General features: G+C 44.9%; 1 protein-coding gene across 5 annotated transcripts in view; it reads left to right on the top strand.

The window, feature by feature from the left end:
- PDE4B (phosphodiesterase 4B) overlaps positions 1-23,152 on the top strand; it is a 559,327-nt gene that overhangs the window by 387,434 nt on the left and 148,741 nt on the right. For all 5 annotated transcript variants that reach the window (XM_068239291.1, XM_068239292.1, XM_068239295.1 and 2 more), the window contains 3 exons: positions 4,773-4,967; positions 9,722-9,758; positions 10,982-11,052. In XM_068239291.1, the coding sequence (XP_068095392.1) occupies positions 4,773-4,967; positions 9,722-9,758; positions 10,982-11,052 (303 nt within the window). The remainder of the gene's footprint in view (positions 1-4,772; positions 4,968-9,721; positions 9,759-10,981; positions 11,053-23,152) is intronic.

The raw sequence follows: 23,152 nt of genomic DNA, 5'->3' as shown, positions 1-23,152 counted from the left end.
GGGGAGTGCGGGAATGCGAACATCCGACAAGCTCTTGTTGGATATGTTTACAGGGTTCATATGCTGATGGAGCAACGGTGGGGGCCTTATTTGGCTTTTAACATTTTTTTTAACAGTAGAAATGATTTTTTTCATAAAAAACTACAGTGGAACTAGCCACGAAAAGGCTTTTAACAATTTAAAGTGACTGACCTGAGAGGGATATAGAGGCTGCCATATTTATTTCCTTTTAACCTCCTTGGCAGTATTCCCGACTCAGAGTGAAAAAAAGAAAACATGCTGCGATCGGTATTCCCGAGCCTGGGTCGGGGTTGTCGCTGGGAGAATAATGCAGACAGCCCAGCGGCATTTACATCTCACCTCCCCTGGGATCTTGGCGCTTGCAGCCCGTCTTCTTCGGGGTCCTCCAAGGCTCCCCATCTCTCTAGTGCGGTCCCTGTTTGTCACATGACGTCAGACGGCGATCTCACCGTAGTGGTAGAGTGCCACCTGGAGAACAGGAGGAGGAATTGGAGTACTGGGTCCCAGGGAGATAAGTTCTGTGCAGGGTCAGCTGCAGAACCCCTCTGGGGCATGATTCCTTCTGGATTTAGCACATAAAAAATTGCACCGCTTTTAGACCCTAAAATTCACAAGGGAATCGTACCGCTAAAGAGGTTAAACCGTACCAGTTGCCTGACATCCTGCTGATTTTTTTCATGCGTCAGTAGTGTCAGAATCACCCTGCTAAAACAAGTGTGTAGCAAATCCATTCAAACTTAACTCAAACATCTGATCTGCCGAGCCAACACGGGCAACAGCGTGTTACAGCCAGACTTCTGCGACAGCAAAAGTAGTGTAAGTCAATGGGTGACGCATACCTTTAAAGGACATCCGAGGTGAAAATAAGTCGATGAACAAAACAATTGTATTCATCCTCCTCCTCCTAAAAATGACTTTTTTAAAAAATATCCCACAGTTTTATTTTATATTTAAATCCAGTTTTTAAGTTTTTACAGTTTCATTGTCTCTTGCTCAATGACACCTTAATTGAAGTAGGCCAGAGCTCAAATCTATGAATTATTGACCCTTTTTATCTCTCTCCTGCTCCAGGAAGCCATTTACTGACCGGAAAGTATTTTATGGTTTTAATTACTAATCAGTGTGGGTTATGCTATAGTCCGACTCGGTCCCGACCTGGACAGAAACTGTCACTTGCATACCTGATTTTTAACTCTTTCAGGCAGAGAAAGAAAAAAAGGAACACAGCATAGTTATTTGTGTGCTTGACACTATACAGTGTTTTCCCCAGGCTCTTTTAGCCGGGTGCTCCACCCAGCTAATTTTGATGACTACCCGGTTATCATCGGCTCACCTCCTCATCCGCCTCTTATACTGTAAGCAGAGTTGCGCAGGGAAGCGCCGAACCTGTATTCTCCCCCACCCGGCTACTTTTTCACACCACCTGACTGGAAAAAAATTCTGGGGAGAACACTGCTATATATACACTTGTCTATCTTATCATGTCACGTCACCTCGGTTGTCCTTTAAAAAAGGATGGTGTTAAGGAATGCATGTGCTGAACAAAGGGATATGAACGGGATCCCCCGGAATTCCAGTGACCTGCTTTCTGTCCAGCAGGGAGTATGTCATTGGGAGAGGGGCGTGTGGGGGGGCGCGGCACTATACAGATGACCCTGTTGGGACACTCTGCCGCAGGGTCATATGTTTGTGATTTTGTGCCTTGCGGTGAGATTCTGTAGGGGCGGGGCAAAGCACCGTAAATGCACATCTCAAGTGTTAGACCGGCCTTAAAAGGAAATAAATATAGCAGCTTCTATATTGCTCTCAAGTCAGTTGTTCTTTAAAGAGGAACTCCGTCCTAAACAAACATACTGTCATTAAGTTACATTAGTTATGTTAATTAAAATAGATAGGTAATATAATCTCTTACCCACCCTGTTTTAAAAGAACAGGCAAATGTTTGATTTCATGAGGGCAGCCATCTTTTTGGTTGAAAGGAGGTGACGGAGCATGAGACACAGTTCCAACTGTCCTGTGTCCTGAGCACTTCTCCCAGTTGCTAGGCAACGTGAATAACAACATAGGAAATCCCATCATGCTCTGCACAGGATCAGGGGAAAAAATCCTGGACTTTTTTTCTTTGAATCGTGGAGCTTAGCTAAAAATGCAGCTAAAAATTATGCTTTGGTAAGAAAAACAAAGTTCTGATGCTGTGAAACTGTTAAAGAAACACCAGGCCTTTTCAGTTCTGCTGAGTAGATTTTTAGTCCAGAGGTTCACTTGAAAGGGAAGATTCAAGCAAAATAAAAAAATGAGTTTCACTTACCTGTGGCTTCTACCAGCCCCATGCAGCCATCCTGTGCCCTCGTAGTCATTCACTGCTGCTCCAGTCCCCCGCTGGCAGCTTGCCGACCTCGGAGGTCGGCGGGGCGCATTGCGTACATTTTTACGCATTCCCGCCAGTGCAGGAACATTAACACATACATTTTTACGCATTACTGGTTCAATGCTTAAAAATGTACGCATGAACCAGTAATGCGTAAAAATGTATGTGTTAATGTTCCTGCACTGGCGGGAATGCGTAAAAATGTACGCAATGCGCCCCGCCGACCTCCGAGGTCGGCAACCTGCCAGTGGGGGACTGGAGCTGCAGTGAGTGACTACGAGGGCACAGGATGGCTGCATGGGGCTGGTGGAAGCCCCAGGTAAGTGAAACTCATTTTTTTATTTTGCTTGGACCTTCCCTTTAAGACTGCAGGATGATAAGCGGGTAAGATGCTAATTTACGACAGGGTCTCTGTGAGTCTACCATAAGCGCAGGCATTTTAAAACAAACTTACGTGCATTTTATGTAACTGTTTAGTTAGGCGTGTTTGTTATTGACCAATTTTGGAGCTGTATATGAATATATACTACGCACTTCTTCATAATGACCCCGGTAGTACGCCCTGTTAGTAAACACACTCCACACTGCACTGTCCCCTGCAGCCTTCGTGTACACAGAGCGATCATGTGACCAGCTGCAGGATTAGCCTCCGCTTACACAGAAGCTCGCTGATGAGTATTGTTTTAAGATCTTATTTATTTTATTGTGCTTTTTTTATTTCAGTTTTCTATACACTCAGTAAGAGCGCTTTCAAATCTCGTCAAAACTCAAAAAAGACTCTAGCCAACATATTTGGGGATCTATTTATAAAGAGGGCGATTGGCTCTCGGCTAAAAAAAAAAAAAAAAAGTAAAATGAAATTGTACGAACCTTGGAATTCTGAGCCATTCAAATGTTCTTCTTGACAATTTTGATTTACGCAATCCCAGACTGCATACAAAATACAATAAAGTGAAACTTAAAGATTGCCTAAGAAAAGAATGACAGAGCCTATCATGACAGATTCGTTTTTAATGATTGGGGGGGGGGGGGTTGTGGAGTTAAATACTCACCTATTCTAGCTCGGGAACTTCTGCCTCAATGGTGGCTGCGGAACTGGGGGCGGGTCATGGCAGCACAAGCAGTGGTTTCTGAAGAGCTTTGGAAACTTGGGGTGGGAGGGGGGGGGGACATCACCAGTGACCCAAAGACTTCAAAACATGGAAAGGATTAAACCCTGCAAGAAAAACCTTGCCTGACAGCATGCTCCTGATCACCCTCCCTCCCCCTCTCTCCATAGAGAAGGGTACTCGGCAAAAAGCTGAGCAGCAGGGGGGTCTGCCCCCTGAAACAATTACAAACATTATTTAGGGTGACTCAGGGCCCTTTTACACTATGGCATTGTGGTAAGTAATTTTGCCGCAAGAGGTTGCTAAGTCAATGAAAGTATTAGTATGGAAACTTTCATACTTAATGCAACACTGTGCGATGGAAGTAGCCAAATCTCCGCAATCCCAACGCAAAGTCAACAGTGCATTACTGTATGATCACCGCACAGATTATGCAGTAGGATTTCCTGTGACGTACTTCCTTTCCAGCAGGGGGTATGTCACTGAACAGGGGCGGGCCTATGCATATGACCCTGTCACCGCACTGTGCCACAGGGTCATTTGAAATACTGATTCGTGCAGTGCGGTGATCCCATGATAGACAGTAAAAGCTTCTTCAAGTCGACAGAAGGCACAGGGTGGTCAGACAACTGGGGGGGAGGGGCTGAGTTAGAATTCCGCGCTTAATAGGGCCAGGATAAGTCTCAATGGGAGGGCAGGGCTAAATGCCAATATATATATATATATATATATATATATATATATATATATATACCACAATAAATAGGTACAGGAAGTGTTTCTGATGCTGAAAAAAGGATATTTAAAATAAAAGTGGGTATCCTGAATCATCGTCTGCATTCTACTATATGTTGTTACAGTTCCTCTTTTAGGAAATAAATATGGCAGCCTGCATACCTCTTACTTCAGGTGTCCTTTAAGTCTGCACTGTTCTGTACATTGCAGAGTCCCCTGCTCATCCAGGTCGGCAGCGCACCATACATCAAAAAAGTGCGCAGGTCAAATTTTTCTGCAACAGACAAAACTAGAACGGGTGCCAATGGAAAATCATTGCAGCCGTCAGCCCATCCACTGCGAGTCAGAGTAATGTTATCCCAAATCTGTAATACAGGAACAGAGTACCAGAATTTACTGTACAGCAATTTATAGTGCATGCACACAGTGCCATCTAGTGACTATTTTCAGTACTTTCAAATATAAAGTCGGTGTATAATGATAATCCTCATTGTTTTGCTCCCATATTTACAGTCCTTTTCTTCTGCTTGTTTTTGCAGTTTTGATGTTGAAAATGGCCCGAATGCAGGACGCAGCCCCCTGGACCCTCAGGCTAGCCCCGGATCCGGCCTCGTGCTTCACACTAACTTCCCCAGCCACAACCAGAGGCGTGAGTCCTTCCTGTACCGCTCAGACAGTGACTATGACCTCTCACCAAAGACTATGTCCAGGAACTCCTCGGCTGCAAGCGAGCAGTAAGTTACACTTCCATATGGATACCTGCTAATGGATTGGTGGTTACTCGGGGAGCTATAGTGTCCAAGCTAGTGTAAAATAAACCTGGCACCAAGGAGCAGGAAATGAGGAAACCTCAGAGTCAGTAGGGTGTAGCATTCCCAACAACAGAGGACTAGAGAAATATCTCATGAATTATCTTGCCTTACTTTATCTCAAATATAAGGCAAATTAAATAAATCAATAAGGAGATATAAGTTGTGAGATAAAACAAAAAAAGGTAAGATAAATTGTCAGGTAAAGCACACCTGAAGTGGGGAGTGCGAAAAAGATAGATTCCTCAGTAGCTGGAATCCGCTTGATGGTCCAGAAGCTTCCTGAGTCCTCTTAGAGGCCCACTGTTCTGGTGCAGGAGCCTTCTTGATCTTCTGCCCGCATACATGGACCATGGACAAGCGCATTCGGACTGGCCATGTGCGAAGAAGGTCTGCCCAGGAGAATGAAGCCACTTGTGCAAGGCTTTTTTCCTATATGTGCTAGTGCTTTGTTCTACTGGACACGCATGGTCCATACTAGTGCTTTGTTCTACTGGACATGCATGGTCCATACTAGTGCTTTGTTCCACTGGACACGCATGGTCCATACTAGTGCTTTGTTCTACTGGACACGCATGGTCCATACTAGTGCTTTGTTCTACTGGACACGCATGGGTCCATACTAGTGCTTTGTTCCACTGGACACGCATGGTCCATACTAGTGCTTTGTTCTACTGGACACGCATGGTCCATATTAGTGCTTTGTTCCACTGGACACGCATGGTCCATACTAGTGCTTTGTTCTACTGGACATGCATGGTCCATACTAGTGCTTTGTTCCACTGGACACGCATGGTCCATACTAGTGCTTTGTTCTACTGGACACGCATGGTCCATACTAGTGCTTTGTTCCACTGGACACGCATGGTCCATACTAGTGCTTTGTTCTACTGGACACGCATGGTCCATATTAGTGCTTTGTTCTACTGGACATGCATGGTCCATACTAGTGCTTTGTTCCACTGGACACGCATGGTCCATATTAGTGCTTTGTTCTACTGGACACGCATGGTCCATATTAGTGCTTTGTTCTACTGGACACGCATGGTCCATACTAGTGCATTGTTCTACTGGACACGCATGGTCCATACTAGTGCTTTGTTCTACTGGACACGCATGGTCCATACTAGTGCTTTGTTCTACTGGACATGCATGGTCCATACTAGTGCTTTGTTCTACTGGACACGCATGGTCCATATTAGTGCTTTGTTCTACTGGACACGCATGGTCCATACTAGTGCTTTGTTCTACTGGACACGCATGGTCCATACTAGTGCTTTGTTCTACTGGACACGCATGGTCCATACTAGTGCTTTGTTCTACTGGACACGCATGGTCCATACTAGTGCTTTGTTCTACTGGACATGCATGGTCCATACTAGTGCTTTGTTCTACTGGACACGCATGGTCCATACTAGTGCTTTGTTCTACTGGACACGCATGGTCCATATTAGTGCTTTGTTCTACTGGACACGCATGGTCCATACTAGTGCTTTGTTCTACTGGACATGCATGGCCCATACTAGTGCTTTGTTCCACTGGACACGCATGGTCCATACTAGTGCTTTGTTCTACTGGACACGCATGGTCCATACTAGTGCTTTGTTCTACTGGACACGCATGGTCCATACTAGTGCTTTGTTCTACTGGACATGCATGGTCCATACTAGTGCTTTGTTCTACTGGACACGCATGGTCCATACTAGTGCTTTGTTCTACTGGACACGCATGGTCCATACTAGTGCTTTGTTCTACTGGACACGCATGGTCCATACTAGTGCTTTGTTCTACTGGACATGCATGGTCCATACTAGTGCTTTGTTCTACTGGACACGCATGGTCCATACTAGTGCTTTGTTCTACTGGACACGCATGGTCCATACTAGTGCTTTGTTCTACTGGACACGCATGGTCCATACTAGTGCTTTGTTCTAGTGGACACGCATGGTCCATACTAGTGCATTGTTCTACTGGGCATGCATGGTCCATACTTGCGCATGTGCTGTCCAGATGCAAAATCTTTCTAACTCGCTGGGTTGAATAGCTAGAAAAGGGAACCCTGTGCTGGACCTTTGCTGTAGGAGGATCCATTAAGACTCTTGGACCATCCAGAGTTTTCCCACTATTTTTTTTCCAATAAGTCACTTCAGAAACTATTCAACTCATAAGATCCACGAATAAATACTTAAGTGTGGTAGTCATGGATAGGGATGCTCATTCGGATTCCGCGGAAATGCAATTTCCGAAATTCCGATCGGAAATTACATTTCCGCATCGGAATGCGGAAATCGGTAATGCAAGTGCCGTAGGCGGATTTCTGCCGGAAATCGCGCAAATTTCTGCCGGAAATCGCGGAAATTCCACCCGACTTTAACATCGATTTTCTCAAAAACTATAAGGTCTTTTTGAAAACTCTTTTTGTATCTTGTGCACAAGATTCAGTTTAATAAACCCTGAAAATTTGGTGTTTCTAGGACTTAAGGGGGCTTTGCTATTAACCGCTAAAGTCGGCGGATTTTTACTGTAATGTAAAATGCAGAAAATGGCCAGATGCAGATTTTCTGCATTTTACATTAAGTCCTAGAAACACCAAATTTTCAGGGTTTATTAAACAGAATCTTCTGAACAAATCGATGTTAAAGTTAGGGGGAATTTCCGCGATTTCCGGCAGAAATTCCGCATTGGAATGCGGAAATTGGTAGCGGAAACGGTAATCGGTACATGACGGAATGCGGATTTACCACGGAATCGGAAATTGGCATTCCGACCATCCCTAGTCATGGAATTGCGTCAGCAGGGTAGGCGACCACTGGAAGTGCAGGTAAGGAAAGTGACCCCCTCGTCACTCAGGTGTGGAAAAGACTCCAGTGGCTGGTGATGTTAACAGCAGAGCCTCACTGACAATTGGCAACACATGAGAGAGAGACTTTTTGGGGAGTTGCTGCATAGAGATGTACTGTTCTCCTTACATCTCTTTACTGCCCGGCTCCTTACCTCTGCATGTGCTAGGGGTCAAGCCTCTCACACATCTCAGTCCCTTCCTTTGTAGTGCTGGGTGAGGGAGAGAGGAGTGGCTGGCTGCAGGGTAGAAGCAACTGGTGGCAGAGTGAAGTTGTAGTGTGTCAGTCAGAGACATACATTCAAAGCTGCTGGGAAAAGGGGGGGTGGAACAATGCATGGTATCGGGATAGGTCTCAGGAGAGGACTGGGACCTTTTGGCATGGGGGGAAAACGCAAACTAGAGACCCGTTTTCACGGTAGCCAAAGCCCAAATGAGATCCCACATACGCCCCACATGCTATATGCCGGTAGTCACGTGGGGCGCCAATGCAGAAATACAGCAAGGACACTCGAGGGACAGTGTGACAGGTTAATTATAAATGCACAGGCACCGTGGGGCACATAATACATTTTCAGGGACAACGGCCAGGGGTTCTGTCGCGTTCATCATTTGTGATTATCGTACTTGATCAACCACATCGGCCCGAGATTTCCCAGCATCTCAGATCGATACATTCAACCAATTTCCACCCGAAATCAGTCGAATCGTTGATTGGGCATGCTTGTTGCGGTACAGATTTTCATCCAATGTGATAATAATTATCGAAACAGTTGGTGGTTCGGCCAGCCCTAAATCATTAAATGAGAGGCAGCCTGGGGGGGAAATCTCCCCCCTTCCCCCCCAGGTTTTACACACATGGAATGCTTTCCAATGTTATATTATGTAAATAATAGTAGTTACTGAAATTTAAATTTTGGGAGCATAATCCCAATTGGAGCCAATGTTGTTAGCAGAACCTCAGGGAAAAGTATTATATTACTGTACCTGTCTGTCTAATGACAATAATAATAATGCTAATAATAATATTGATCTGTCAGTTCACTGAAGTTCACCATAACTAACTTCAGAGTGTAGTGCTTGGACTACTTGCCATCAGGCCTGGAACCCACTGAAAACCGCAAACGCAAAACGCAACCGCTAGCGTTTTGTCTGAGCGGTTTGCAAGCGGATTCATGCGCGTTTTTGGTCGTGTTTTGCAACATTGTATTTTTTTCCCCAGCGGGTGCCTAGCGTTTTGCGTTTTGCGTTTTTATCCTGATTGGTCCTGTGAATTATTTTTCATTTTGTTACAGTGTGCTGAACCGCAAAACGCTAGCAAAACCGCCCAGTTTAGGTTTTGCTGAGCGTTTCCGCTAGCGGTTCAATACTTTACATTGAAGCGATAACGCTCCCAAAATGCTGCATGTCCTGCGTTTGCGTTTCTGAGAAACGCAAACGCTCCTGTGGAAGTTGCCCCATCCATTAACATTAGCCCAGCGTTTTGGCAAACTGCTAGCGTATCGCACTGCTGCCAAAACGCTGCCAAAAGCGCTCCTGTGGGTTCCAGCCCTCAGTGTTTCCCATCTCAGTCTGCTCTCAGCCTCAAAGGCTTACGAGGGGCATGTCTGAAAATCAATTTCAGCCAATAACAGCTTTAAAACAGCCTGTCTCTAGACTGAGAGCAACACCCCGATAAGCAGTACCGCCACTTCATCCTGCACCTGGCTTTACAGGGGGTCTCAGATTAGTAGAACTAATCGACATATTTGAAGGGTAAAATAATATTTTGCTTTTAGATGTTATTTTGACAGTAAAGGAATTGTTGTAAACTTTTTTTTTTTCCTTACTTTTCTTTTAGGCATGGGGATGACTTGATCGTTACTCCATTTGCCCAGGTAGGCCTTTATTTTATTTTTATTTTTTAACAGTTTTTGCTTACATTTGTGCAGCCATAGAAGTGTAAAAGGAAATGCAACTTTTGTGGAGGAAAAAGTAACTCCTATATGTCAGCTGTCAGATACTTCCTTTTGCTTAAAGGGAACCTAAACTGAGAAGGATATGAATTTTTCCTTATAAAATAATACCGGTTGCCCGACTCTCCTGCTGATCCTGTATCTCCAATGCTTTTAGCCACAGCCCCTCAACAAGCATGCAGATCAGGTGCTCTGACTGAAGTCAGACTGTATTAGCTGCATGCTTGTTTCAGGTGTGTGATTCAGCCACTACTGTAGTCAAATAAATCAGCAGAACTGCCAAGCAACTGGTGTTGAGTAAAAAGAAAAGCCCATATCCCTCTCAGTTCAGGTTCCCTTTAATTTGTCTGATATGTTCATATAAAACAGACGCATAAAACACATTCCTGATTCACAGACATGCCTGAAAGGGGTGATCGCTGAGCATTATTATGTTTGGCCAGTATTAAGACTCCTGCTTGCTTTTGTGTCCTTGTCATTTTTCACCACCCACAACTGGGGGAATGCCACAGGTCCTCAATAGCTGGCTGTACCCCTCAGTCACCCCCATACCCCTCAGTGAATTCATGTACAGCTCTGTTGGGCAGTAGCTCCCTTCTTCAATCCGTTGTTCCCCACTTGCAGCCTCCCTTTTCCATTTATAGTCTTCTCCCCATATGGAGCCACCCCTCTTCCATGCCCAGCCGCCCCTTGGGCAGCAGTCACCCAAGGCCTTGGCCTTTCCAGAAATCCATCCCTTACCAGCAGTAACAGAGACCACAGATATAATGTATAGTGTACCGAATTCTGCTAAAGGTGAAGAACACATAAACAATAGGCATGAAAAGAGTTTCTCAGATCTCGTCAGTAAGGGCCGGAGCCCACTAACACAGTTGTGTCCGCTTTTCAGTTACACATCAATGTTACAGATGCTTAAAAACAGACAGAAGTGGACACAACAGCGTCAGTGGGCTCAGGCCCTAATGGATTGTATATACATTTGCACATATTTCATCATATTTTTTATAGGAAAAATGGTAAATTCAGACAAAATGCTGGAGAACATTGCAATGTTTTAGTTCACTTAAGTTTTATCTTGTAAAGTTTTAGCCTGTGTTCTGTTTAAGGTTGTATATCAACATACCAATTCTGTTTCTGCTTTCCAGGTACTTGCTAGTCTACGCAGCGTACGGACTAATTTCACCATGCTAACCAATATCCATGGAGCGCCAAACAAGTGAGTGTCTACACACCCGATTCTGATATGTCATGTAAAGTGTATAAGTCTGCCACATCCCCAGGCAGGAGCTCAGACTGCTGTATCCTCTGTCCAATCACAAGATTCTCTACTGATCAACGTGGTTTAGCAAATGGCACAAGGAAACCAGCTAAAATATGTGAGCGTTACAGGGTTTGCCTTCAATTACACAATGGCCCAAAACCTGTAGGAGTTTCTGAGTCACCATGCGCTATCTGGGTACTCTATGACAGTTGTTGCCCCAGTCCTCCCTCATAGAACCATATTGAAGAGGAACTCTAACCCAGAATTTAACTTCATCCCAATCAGTAGCCAGCCGATACCCCCTTTCCCATGAGAAATGTCAACTCATATAAGTGCTGCTTCATTGTCCTTGCCTTGCCTTGCCCCGCATAGCAACGGACGCGTTGTCACATCTGTATGGGTTGGCCCTGTAATGTCATCCGAGGGGTTGGATCCCGATCCCGACAAGCAACATTAGTCAAAGGTGTTTATGCACCTTAAAGGAATTATCAGGCTTCTAGATGTAAAATAAGGGCTACTTACCTGGGGCTTCGTCCAGCCCCAAGCTCCCAGCATGTCCCTCGCCGCAGCTCTCCCCGCAGTCGTTCACCGCAGCTCCCTCCCGGTCCGCGGTGATGATGTCAGGCCATCCTGGAGGTCAGCCTGTACTGCGCCTGCGCGAGCGGTGCTGTCAATCACCGCCACGTGGACCGGAGCGTACTGCCCAGGCGCAGAACTACTAAAGTGATAGGTATAAGGAGGCTGCCATTTTTATTTCCTTCTAAACAATACCAGTTGCCTGGCAGTCCTGCTGATATATTTGGCTGCAGTAGTGTCTAATTCACACCAGAAACAAGCATGCAGCTAATCTTGTCAGATCTGACAATAATGTGAGAAATGCCTGATCTGCATATGCTTGTTCAAGGTCTATACTTATTAGAGGCAGAGGATCAACAGGATAGCCAGGCAATCTGCATTGTTCATAAGAAAATAAATATGGCAATCTCTATATCCCTCTCATTGCAGTTGTCCTTTAAATAAGGTAAGTAATTTATGGCTGGTTCACACTGACGTTTTTCTGGCATTAAATGCAGCGTTTTTAGGGATCTACCTCCCTCCCATGCAAGTGAATGGGAGCGTTTAGGACAAGCTTTTGCAGGCGTTCATGAAAGCCTGGCAGTTAATCCCAGCATCTGTCTCATCATCTCAAAAGCAACATGCAGCTTCTAGAAGGCGTTTGAAAGCCCATAAAAGACCAGCCTTTCCATATACTTCCTGTAAAAGCCACCAAAAGCCCAGAAAATGCAATGCTCTCTTGAAAGCCATTAAAAGCCTTCAAAAGCCATTAAAAGCTAAGCTGTTAAGGGCTGGCATTCTTGAAAAAAAAAAAAACAGCGTTTGAACGAAATGCTAAGCAAAAGCCCATGTGAACCAGCTGAAGTTAGTTTTGTGACTCAACCCCTATCTAGCATGTAAAGGATTCTGCAATAATAGTTTTTGGTCAGCAGATGGCGCACATTAGCTGAATATGTGAACTTAAACTGAAAACGTATATACAGGGAAATTCTGCTTTTAGTGGGAAAAGCTTTTTATTTTCAGTTCTATATATTGTAATGATTACTTGTACACCTTGTTTCAGCTTGATTACTTTGTTTTTATGTGTACATGAAAGATAGCCATTCCACAGTATTTTTGAACACTGGCCACACACTTGTATATTTATTTATTTAGTGCCAACATATTATGCAGCGCTGTACAGAGTATATTGTCTTGTCACTAACTGTCCCTCAGAGGGGCTCAAATCTAGTCCCGCCCATAGTCCTATGTCTATGTATGTGTAGTGTAGTGCATGTATCATAGACTAGGGCCAATTTATGGGAAAGCCAATTAACTTATAATACATTACAATACAATACTATAACATTTCTAAAGTGCTTTTCTCCCATAGGACTCAAAGCGCTTAGGCTCTCTCAGATTCAGTAGTTGGTAGTAGGATGAAGTATTCACACAACAAAAGTTATATTTCTGCAAATGCCAAACTGAACAAGTGGGTTTTCAGTCTGGATTTAAACACGTCCAGGGATGGAGCTGTCCTGATCTGTTGAGGGTAAGGAGTTCCAAAACGTAGGAGCAGCATGACAGAAGGCTCTGGGACCAAAGGTTTCCAAGTGGACTCTGGGTATGACTAGATTATTAGAACCTGTGGATCTGAGAATGCGGGGATTGCTACGCAGCTGCAGCATATCTTTCATGTACTCAGGACCTAGATTATTCAGGGATTTAAATGTCAGTAGGCCGATCTTGAATAGAACTTTCCATTCTATAGGTAGCCAGTGAAGGGAGTGCCGGACTGGCGTTATGTGGCAGTGACGGGGTTGGTTGGTTAGCAGTCTGGCAGCAGTATTCTGTATCAGCTGTAGGCGGTACAAGACCTTTTTTGGAAGGCCAGTGTAGAGAGCATTGCAGTAGTCCAGTCGGGATGTGATGAAGGCATAAACTAAGGTTGGCAGATCTTCTGGGGGTATGAGGTGCTTGATTTTTGCAATGTTCTTCAGGTGAAAATAGGATGATTTCACCACAGCAGAGATTTGAGTTCTGAAGTTTAAGTCCCCATCAATTAGAACTCCCAGGCTACGCACATGATTAGAGCTGCGTAGATCCGTGCCTCCTATTCCCAGTGGTGAAGACTGCAAGTTAAGTTGTTTTGTTATCATGCTCTGCCCTCCAATCAGAAGGACTTCAGTTTTGTCTGCATTTAGTTTCAGCCAGTTGTCATTCATCCATTGCTGTAATTCACGTAAGCAGGCGTTTATAGTTCGAGTGGGGTTTGTCACACCAGGCTTGAAGGAAATATATAGTTGGGTGTCGTCTGCATAGCAGTGGTATGTCAGGCCATGTTTTTGGATTCGTTTTCCAAGCGGTATCATGTAAATCGTGAAAAGCAGCGGAGAGAGGATTAAGCCCTGGGGCACCCCATATTTAAGTGATACAGGGGTGGACAGGAATGGCCCCATAGATACTTTGTGGGTTCTGCCACTCAAGAAGGATTGGAACCACTGAAGAACTATGCCATCAATGCCGCAGTATTCCTGTAGCCTGTTTATCAAGATGTCATGGTCAACTGTATCAAAGGCTGCAGAAACATCTAGCAGTATGAGGATCGAGCACTCTCCTCTGTCTCTTGCCATGAGCAGGTGGTTGCATATTTGGATGAGGGCAGTTTCAGTGCTGTGGTGTTTCCTGAAGCCAGACTGGAATGGGTCATAACTGTTGTTTTGTAGGATTTTGGCTTCTAGCTGGAGGTAGACAGCTTTTTCAATTAGCTTGCCCAGAAAGGGGAGGTTAGAGACAGGTCTGTAGCTGGTCATTGCATCAGGGTCCAGGGAGGGTTTTTTAAGGAGAGGCCTGATTGCTTCCTTCAGTAAAGCAGGAAATATCCCTGACTGTAAGGAACAGTTAACAATTTTGAGGAATACCGGTACGAACAGGTCGGGGCAGTTCAACATGAACTGTGTTGGGCCAGGATCCAGGTCATAGGTAGTTAGGCGGAGGTGAAGGAGGATGCTTGATGTGACTTCTTCATCAATTTCTTTGAAGTTTGACCAAGGTGTTACGTTGTCTCTGCTAATGGTTTTCGGCTCTATATTAGGCTCAGATGCTGTAAGTTGGATGGCGGACCTTATAGCGGAGACTTTGTCTGTGAAGAAGTGGGCAAATTGGTCACAGAGGTCCTTTGAAGACTCGATATTAAGTTTTTGACATGCCGGGTTGCAGAGTTTTTCCACTGTGCGGAACAGTTGGGCTGGTTTGTTAACTGCATTTGCAATCTCTTGTGATAGAAAGGATGATTTTTTTTCCCGTGATTACCTTTTGGTAGTTCTTCAAGTGGAGGATTAAGGCATGTTTGTCTTCTGGGGATTGAGATTTGCACCACAGTCTCTCAAGTTTTCGGCCTCGTCTTTTCAGCTCTTTTATGGCATTATCAAACCATTGTGCATGATGGTGTGGAGTAAGATATTTGGTGCACAGAGGAGCAATGGTCTCAAAGGTGGAGGACACACATTTGTTGTATTTAAACACCAGAGTATCAGGGTCCAAACTGGATTCAGTCAATTCATCAAAGCTAAGGTTATCTCGGATATCTTGAGGTGTTAGCCCTTTTAAGCGGCGATATTTTATTTGATTCTTGACCTGGTGTTTGACAGCTGGTATTGAGAGGGAGAAGTGGATAGTGTGATGGTCTGACCAGGCAACAGGATTAATTTCTACATTGGCTATTGACAGCCCAGTATGGAATATAAGGTCCAGAGTGTGACCTCTCCTGTGAGTAGCAGAGCTGATTGATTGGAAGAAACCCAGTTCATGTAAGGCACGAGGTAACTGTATTCCAAATTGCGAAGAGGAGTCATCCACCCATGTATTGAAATCTCCAAGAACAATCCATCTGGGGTGTGCCAGTGTTAGGTTGCTTAGGAGATCTACAAGTTCCTTAAGGAAGTCTGAGTATTTTTCTGGTGGGCGGTAGATCAGCAATATGTTAATGTTTTTCTCAGCTGAAAGTTGCACCCCCAAGCATTCAAACGAGTTGGTAGGTCCTACAGTAAGTGGTCTGGTTTTCAAAGCTGATCTAAAGCAAAGAGCAACCCCTCCACCCCTGCGTTCTTTCCTGTTGCAGTATATCACGGAATAGTTTGTTGGCACGGCGGCCTCCAGGGTGGGGCCAACTGGTTCAGAAAGCCAGGTTTCAGTCAGGCAGGCCAGATCAGAAGACTCTATTAGATCATGTATGATTGCTGTTTTGTTGTTTATTGATCTGACGTTGCAGAGGACAGCCTTGATGGGGCTAGGGTCAGAGATTGAGGGCTCCAGGAGAGAACAATCTCCAGATGTGTGGCTGTCATCTCTGCTGGATTGTGCTGGAGCTATTAGGGTTGTTGCCTGTCCGGAACATCCAAAGGTCTTCCCTGCACAGGAGGTTTATGGGTGTTGGGGAGGCGCCCAAAAATGTATGAATTCTGGAGTGAGTTGCCACACAGAATAATGAGTTTGAAAAGAGGTATCTTACCTATTATGGTGACTCAAAAAACAGAAATTGAGAAAGGAAATCTTTATTAAAAAAAAAATAGTTTGTGGACAACGTGTTTCACGGGTCCTTGCCCGCTTCCTCAGGTCAATACAACAAAAACACTGTGTGCATATGCTGTGTGGTTGCCTATATATAGCTATAAATCTTCACTGCACAGTTCCTTCTATTTCCACATGAAATGTTGGCCAATGGTGTGATCTCCCAGATATCTCTCAGATCAAACCTCCCAGTGTATGGCCAGCATGACCGACATTGGGTGCTGAGTCGTTTCTTACACGGTTTCACTTTCATGTTGTTTAACATAATATAAGTTGGAAGGGTATAGATCCACTTTATAGGTCAATTCTAGCCTAATAAAAGAAACGTTAGAGGTAAAGCTATAGAGCCATGGGCCCCGGTGCAAATTTTACATTGTCTTCCCAGCACTGTATGTGTAATAATTGCATACAGAGCAACACAACCAGCTCTCCGAGGACAGCCCCTGTGTGTAAGCCAGGTGAAAGCAAAGAAAAAGGAATTGTTGTTAATGATTACCACTATTCAAAGCACATATAGGGATGATCATTACCAGCAGAGCAACAATGGAAGAGCTAATGCAGTGATTTGTGGGAGGAGACTTGTTGGCCCCTGGAGTCTGGTCACAACCTCTGCATCCCCTATTACTACACCACATGGCGTTGGAGAAAAGTGTCTCTAAAGGTGCACATTAATGCCCAGAGTAGGGCACGTGGCCGGGAGCACTCCGTGTATGTGTATGACGTCACTACGTAGTGCCCTACTCTGGGGACCCGAAAGAGGCTGCCGGAGGGGAACTTAGGTAGGAGGCTGGGGTAGAAAGGAGAACAGGGGAAGCGGTAGGCATCAGGACAGGTCACAGTATATGCCTGCCCCCCCTCGTCCCCACACACACACACACACACACACACACATTTCTCTAGGTTATTTGGGCTGTGGTATTCTTAAAGAGAATCTGTACTCTAATATTCTTACAATAAAAAGCATACCATTCTATTCATTATGTTCTCCTGGCCCCCTCTGTGCTGTTTCTGCCACTCTCTGCTGCAATCCTGGCTTGTAATTAACAGTTTTAGGCAGTGTTTACAAACAAACTAACCAGCTTCTAATAGGCTCAGCTAAGCATAATGTGTGAGTCATTCAGAGTATGCAGGGGGCCTGCAGAGGGTGTGTATCGCTTCTACCAATCACAAGCAGCCCTGCACATTCCACACAATCAAGCTTTAGCCCAACAAACAGGACAGAGGAAAGATACATTGATTTATTACAGAGACAGTGCAGTTAGGAAAGACTGCAGTAAGCCAGAGCAGATTAGAACAGGCATAGGAACTTATAGGATAGAAGAACTAAGGCTGAAAAATTTGTTACAGAGTCTCTTTAAAGGATAGGCTTTTATCACCACACTCTTGGCGTTGGGCTTGGTTTGGTATCTCATCATGATTTGCAAAAATATTCTTGTAATTAATGATACTAGCAAAAAGTACTAGAAAAGAAAGAAATAATAATCACCCCAAAAATAGAGAGAAGAAGGGACAGTATAAAAAGAAGGGGGGAGGGGGCAGCGAAGAAAGAAAAAAGGTGGGGGAGGGAACTTTTTTTTGGCCAGAAATTGGTATTATTAAAGGGTACACAAGGTGAGATGGATATGAAGGCTGCCATATTTATTTCCTGTAGGCAATACCAGTTACCGGGCAGTCCTCCTGATCCTTTGTCTGTAATACTTTTAGCCATAGACCCTGAACTAGCATATGCAGATCAGGTACTCAGCTGACTCCAGGGTTTTGACTCAGATACTACGTATGCCAGATGATCAACAGGAATGCCAGGCAACTGGCTTTGTTTTCAAGGAATAAATATGGTAGCCTCCATATCACTCTCACCTTGGGTTGCGTTAAAGGGTTTAATTACCAACATTTCTGCAGTTCTGCTAATTTGAGATCCAGATGGAGCTGAACCACTCGTTTCCAACTCCAGCAGAGCGGAGAATCTGTTGTCCCCAAGTAACCAGATGCGGAATCACAAACTGTCCTCCGGCTATCTACAATCAGAGTTTTAGTGGTCAAGGTGGCAAAAAACAGCAATTGCACTTTCTCTCTTCAGATATGATCGTCAAATCCAACATTCCTATCAACGAAATCCACTACTCCGATCGACCATTGCCATAGCTCCCAACTATCCCCTGTTTTGGATGACAGTCTCTCTTTAGGTACCAAGTCCCTCTTTCTTTCTCAGTTGTCCCTCTTTCAGGATTCATGTACAGATCTATGTAAAAATATGTATTTTTGTTACTGAAAATTGTCTTTAATTGACTCCAGGGCTGTGGAGTCGGTACAAAAATCTTCCGACTCCTCAGTTTATGAAACCACCGAATCCAACTCCGACTCCAGGTACCCAAAATGTCTCCTACTCTGACTCCTCAACTCCGACTCCTTAGTCTAATACTTACCAGGGCTGTGGATTTTGTAAAAAAAATCATCCGACTCCTCAGTTTATAAAATCACTGACTCTGAGTACCCAAAATTGCTTCAACTCCGACTCCATAGCCCTGATTGACTCTAAGCTTTATTCCCATCCCTTAAATTGATATATTTCTTATTTTCAAATGTTAATATGAAGGAAAATGAACCAGGATAGAAAGGACCAGTGTAGGTTGAATTATAAAACAACATATTTTTCTTATGAAATCTTTATGGTATGCGTGACTAGGGGTGTGATGGGGGTGTGGCAGGGGTGTGGCTTAAATGTTCCTCTTTCTTATCTCAAAAAGTTAGGAGGTATGACCATTGCATCTTTTTACAGTGATTTTTTCCATGTACTGCATTGGGGTTTTTTGTACAATTTGATCATAAAAATCAGATTGAATGATCACATCTGAGATAAATATTGTACCCTTAAAGGACAACTGAAGTGAGAGGTATATGGAGGCTGCCATATTTATTTCCTTTTAAGCAATACCAATTGACTGGCTGTGCTCTGCCTCTAATACTTTTAGCCATAGCCCCTGAACAATCACGCAGCAGATCAGATGTTTCTGACATTATTGTCAGATCTGATTTAAATTAGCTGCATGCTTGCTTCTGGTGTGATTCAGACACTACTGCATCGAAATAGACCTGCAGGGCTGCCTGGCAACTGGTATTGTTTAAAAGGTAACAAATAGGGCAGCCTCCTCACTTCAGTTGTCCTTTAATAGGCAGCTTTACTGTAAGCTGTATAGTGTATACGTGTATATTCTGTGACACACACAAGAACGTTAGAAGGGCATAGACAGTCCTTCTACTGTTCTCATCATATGCGCTGCGCAGCAATGCGATGTGCAATCGCGTACTGCATGCATTTTTCAAGAATCACAGTGCTGAATGGAATCAGCAGTGCATAGCAGCGCAGATGGCATGTAATCGTAAGTGTTGCATTCTGATCGCACATCCATATGAGCTAATTGATGTGAACGAGGCCTTAGGGTTTGCACTGCTGTCTGTGCAGTTGGCTGATGGTGTAATGGTTAAGGGCTCTGCCTCTGACACAGGAGACCAGGGTTCGAATCTCGGCTCTGCCTGTTCAGTAAGCCAGCACTAATTCAGTAGGAGACCTTTGGCAAGTCTCCCTTACACTGCTACTGCCAATAGAGCGCGCCCTAGTGGCTGCTGCTCTGCTCTGGCGCTTTGAGTCCGCAAGGAGAAAAGCGCAATATAAATGTTATTTGTCTTGTCTTGTCTTGTCTTGCCTCTATCTGGGAGACTTTTTTAAGCAGTTTGCCCAGCTTACCACCAGATGGCAGTATCTGCATTCCGATGATCCACTGCAATGTATGTCTGCAATGGCGTTTGTGTTGATGGCTATATTAAGCTCTGGAATTTCTCTGTGCTTTTTGCACGTAGAGCTACAGAGGCTGTTCTATGTAAACAGTGGAGATGCTTCCCAGCAACAGGATAACTTTAAAAATCAATATTTAACCATAAAGTCATTTGCAATTTGTCTTAGGAAGGGTAACAGTATTCCTGTTAGTAAATTGTATTTGACATATAAATTTGGTGGATAAACCTTGAGTGCGATACCGAGATATCTTATGCAGTGTTCCCCAACCCTGTCCTCAGGGCCCACCAACAGTGCATGTGTAATGGATTGCGGAGACACCGCCGCGCGGTCTGGCAGCGGGGCGGCTGTCTCCGCGTTCAGACCGGCGGTTTACGCACAGCAGCATGCGTCTGGTTTGTCTGAGCCTAGTAGTGCACACAGATGGAGAGCTACGCGCGCGCGCTAGGAGGCAGGACCTTTATGCCAATAGGAGAGGGATCAGCTGATCAGGACGATCAGCTGTTCCCAGCGCAGTGGGTGATTGGCTGAGTGGGACTGGGCGGCGCTGAGGAGCGCTGCACTATATATACTTCTTGCCTGTCAGTTGCTGGTTGTCTGCCGTTGCGAATACTAACGTGTGAGTAGTCAGATCCCACAGTGTGTTAGAACCAGGTGGACCTGGGAATTCACATTTAGCCAGATAAACGTTTGTGTTATATGTTAGACCAGTTCCAGGGTGTTGTGACCAAGGACCTCACACCCAAGCTTAGGGATACTGTGTCATTGCTGTGTTATACTTTAGACCAGTTCCAGGGTGTTGTGACCAAGGACCACACACTCAAGCTTAGGAACGTTGTGCTATTACTGTGTTATACTCTAGACTAGTTCCAGGGTGTCGAGACCAAGGAACTCACACCCCAGTCTAGGACTTTGTTATACTTATATGTTATGACCATTTGCTCTGTCGACCTTTCTCTTGCTTTCTGATTTGGTACCTCTGCATATCTGCCTACCAGTTGCCAGACCCTGCCTGTACCCGGTTACCGAATCAGTCTCTCTCTTTCTGTACCTGATCTGCTTGTGTGTTGCCGACCTGGCCTGCCCGACCACTCAAGCTGTCACTCTCCTTGAGTGCTCAGTCTATCTGTACCAGCAGTAACACCATTCCACCAGGTGTCAGCTGCAACCAGGACTCCTGCTCCTCAGAGAGTCCGGTCTGTTAGCAGCCAGTGGTATTTTACCCTGGCTGCAGTACAGTTTACCATCTGATATCATTATCCCTGGTTACCAGGTCCTCACTATCAAGGAGATAGTTTCTGCACTGCCCAGGGCCACCTGCCCCTCAGGTGGCTCTTGGCCGAGTCGTTTACATCTCCCGCTCCTTGGGAGATAGCCTTCAGTTCATCTAGCACTTTACTCATTAGGTGTCCAGAGGTTAGTCATACTTGTATTATTGGTGATTCTGCAGATCATCCATAATCAAGTATACATCTGTATTGTTGATGATTCTGCAGATCATCAACAATCAGATTCTCTCTGTGTGCTGACACCAATCGTTACAGCATGTTTTGTGGAAATCCACAGAGGTAGTTAAAGTGAACCTAAAGGCAACAAAAAAAATGAGATTAACTCACCTGGCGCTTCCCTCAGCCCCCTGCAGACGATCGGTGCCCTCGCAGCCCCGCTCTGACGCTCCAGGACCCGCCAGCGAACACTTCCGGTTCGGCCGTCACCGGCCGACAGGCATGGGAACGCGAGTGATTGTTCGCGTTCCCAGCCTGTATATCGCCCCCTATGCTGCTATTGCGGCCTCCTGTTCACTTTAACTACCTCTGTGGATTTCCACAAAACATGCTGTAACAATCACTCGCGTTCCCATGCCTGTCGGCCGGTGACGGCCAAACCGGAAGTGTTCGCCGGCGGGTCCTGGAGCGTCAGAGCGGGGCTGCGAGGGCACCGATCGTCTGCAGGGGGCTGAGGGAAGCGCCAGGTGAGTTAATCTCATTTTTTTTTGTTGCCTTTAGGTTCACTTTAATCAGCTCTGCTGAGACACGAATTACCTCACCTGTGAATGTGTGTGGTTTCCTGCAAAACATGCACTGTTGGAGGGCCTCGAGGACAGGGTTGGGGAACTTTGTCTTATAGAATGCTGCCTATCGGTTTAGCTAACATTAAGCGTGCATACACACACATTATGGTGTTTCCTGTTAAGCCTGGTATACACTTTCAATTAATATTGACCAATCACTGACCAATTTTACCACCTCCATGTAGTATGAGGGTTTACCTACACTATCTGCTCATAGTATTCAATATCTGTTGACCCTCCTACTACATCTAGGTGGTAAAATTGGTCAGTGTTTAGCCAATCATAATTCAAAAAGTGTGTACCAGGTTTAAAGAGAACCAGAGACAAAGCACCCTCATGTATTTTACCTCATACATCAGTGGGAACATGACAGTAAACACCTAATCTGCTCTCTGTTTCATTGTTCTCTGTTTAATCTGACTGTTCTCACCTCTGATAAGAATCCCAGACTGAGCATTCAGTCTGGCTTTGCTATGGAATGATTATAGCTGAGTCTGTCTTCTCTGGTGTCTTTTCAAGCCCAAGCCTGCCCCCTTGTGGCTCTGCTATAATGACTCAGCTATAATTATTCCCTGCAAAGCTAGACTGAATGCTCAGTCGGGGATTCTTATCACAGCTGGTAACAGACACTTTTAGCAGTGACGATGAAACAGAGAGCAGGGTAGGTGTTTTCTCTAATGTTCCCACTGATATATATGGTAAAATACATGAGGGTGCTTCGTCTCTGGTTCACTTTAAGGCTCCCTGCACACTTCAAATCCGTTTTGCGATTCTGTTTCCGATTCCGATTTGCAATTCCGATTTTCCCTGGATGCAATCAATAGAAAAACAGAGGGAAAAATGCAGCATGCAGTACCGATTAGGAATCGGATGTAAAAACCGATTAAAAATCGGAATCGCATGCAGTGTGCAGGGAGCTTAAAGGATACCAGAGCCAAGCCCCTATATAAAAAAGACATGGTATGCTGTCAGGAGGGTGTGAGCCATCACTTACCGCTCCCTCGTTTGCAACTTTTGTGCCGCTCTTCCCCCGTTCTAGACCCCATTAGCAGCTCCCTATCCCAGCGTCTACTATGGAAATACTGCGCCGC

Source organism: Hyperolius riggenbachi, chromosome 6 (assembly GCF_040937935.1).
Source record: "Hyperolius riggenbachi isolate aHypRig1 chromosome 6, aHypRig1.pri, whole genome shotgun sequence".
NCBI classification, from domain to species: domain Eukaryota; kingdom Metazoa; phylum Chordata; class Amphibia; order Anura; family Hyperoliidae; genus Hyperolius; species Hyperolius riggenbachi.
This window is presented reverse-complemented; position numbering and strand designations above follow the sequence as displayed.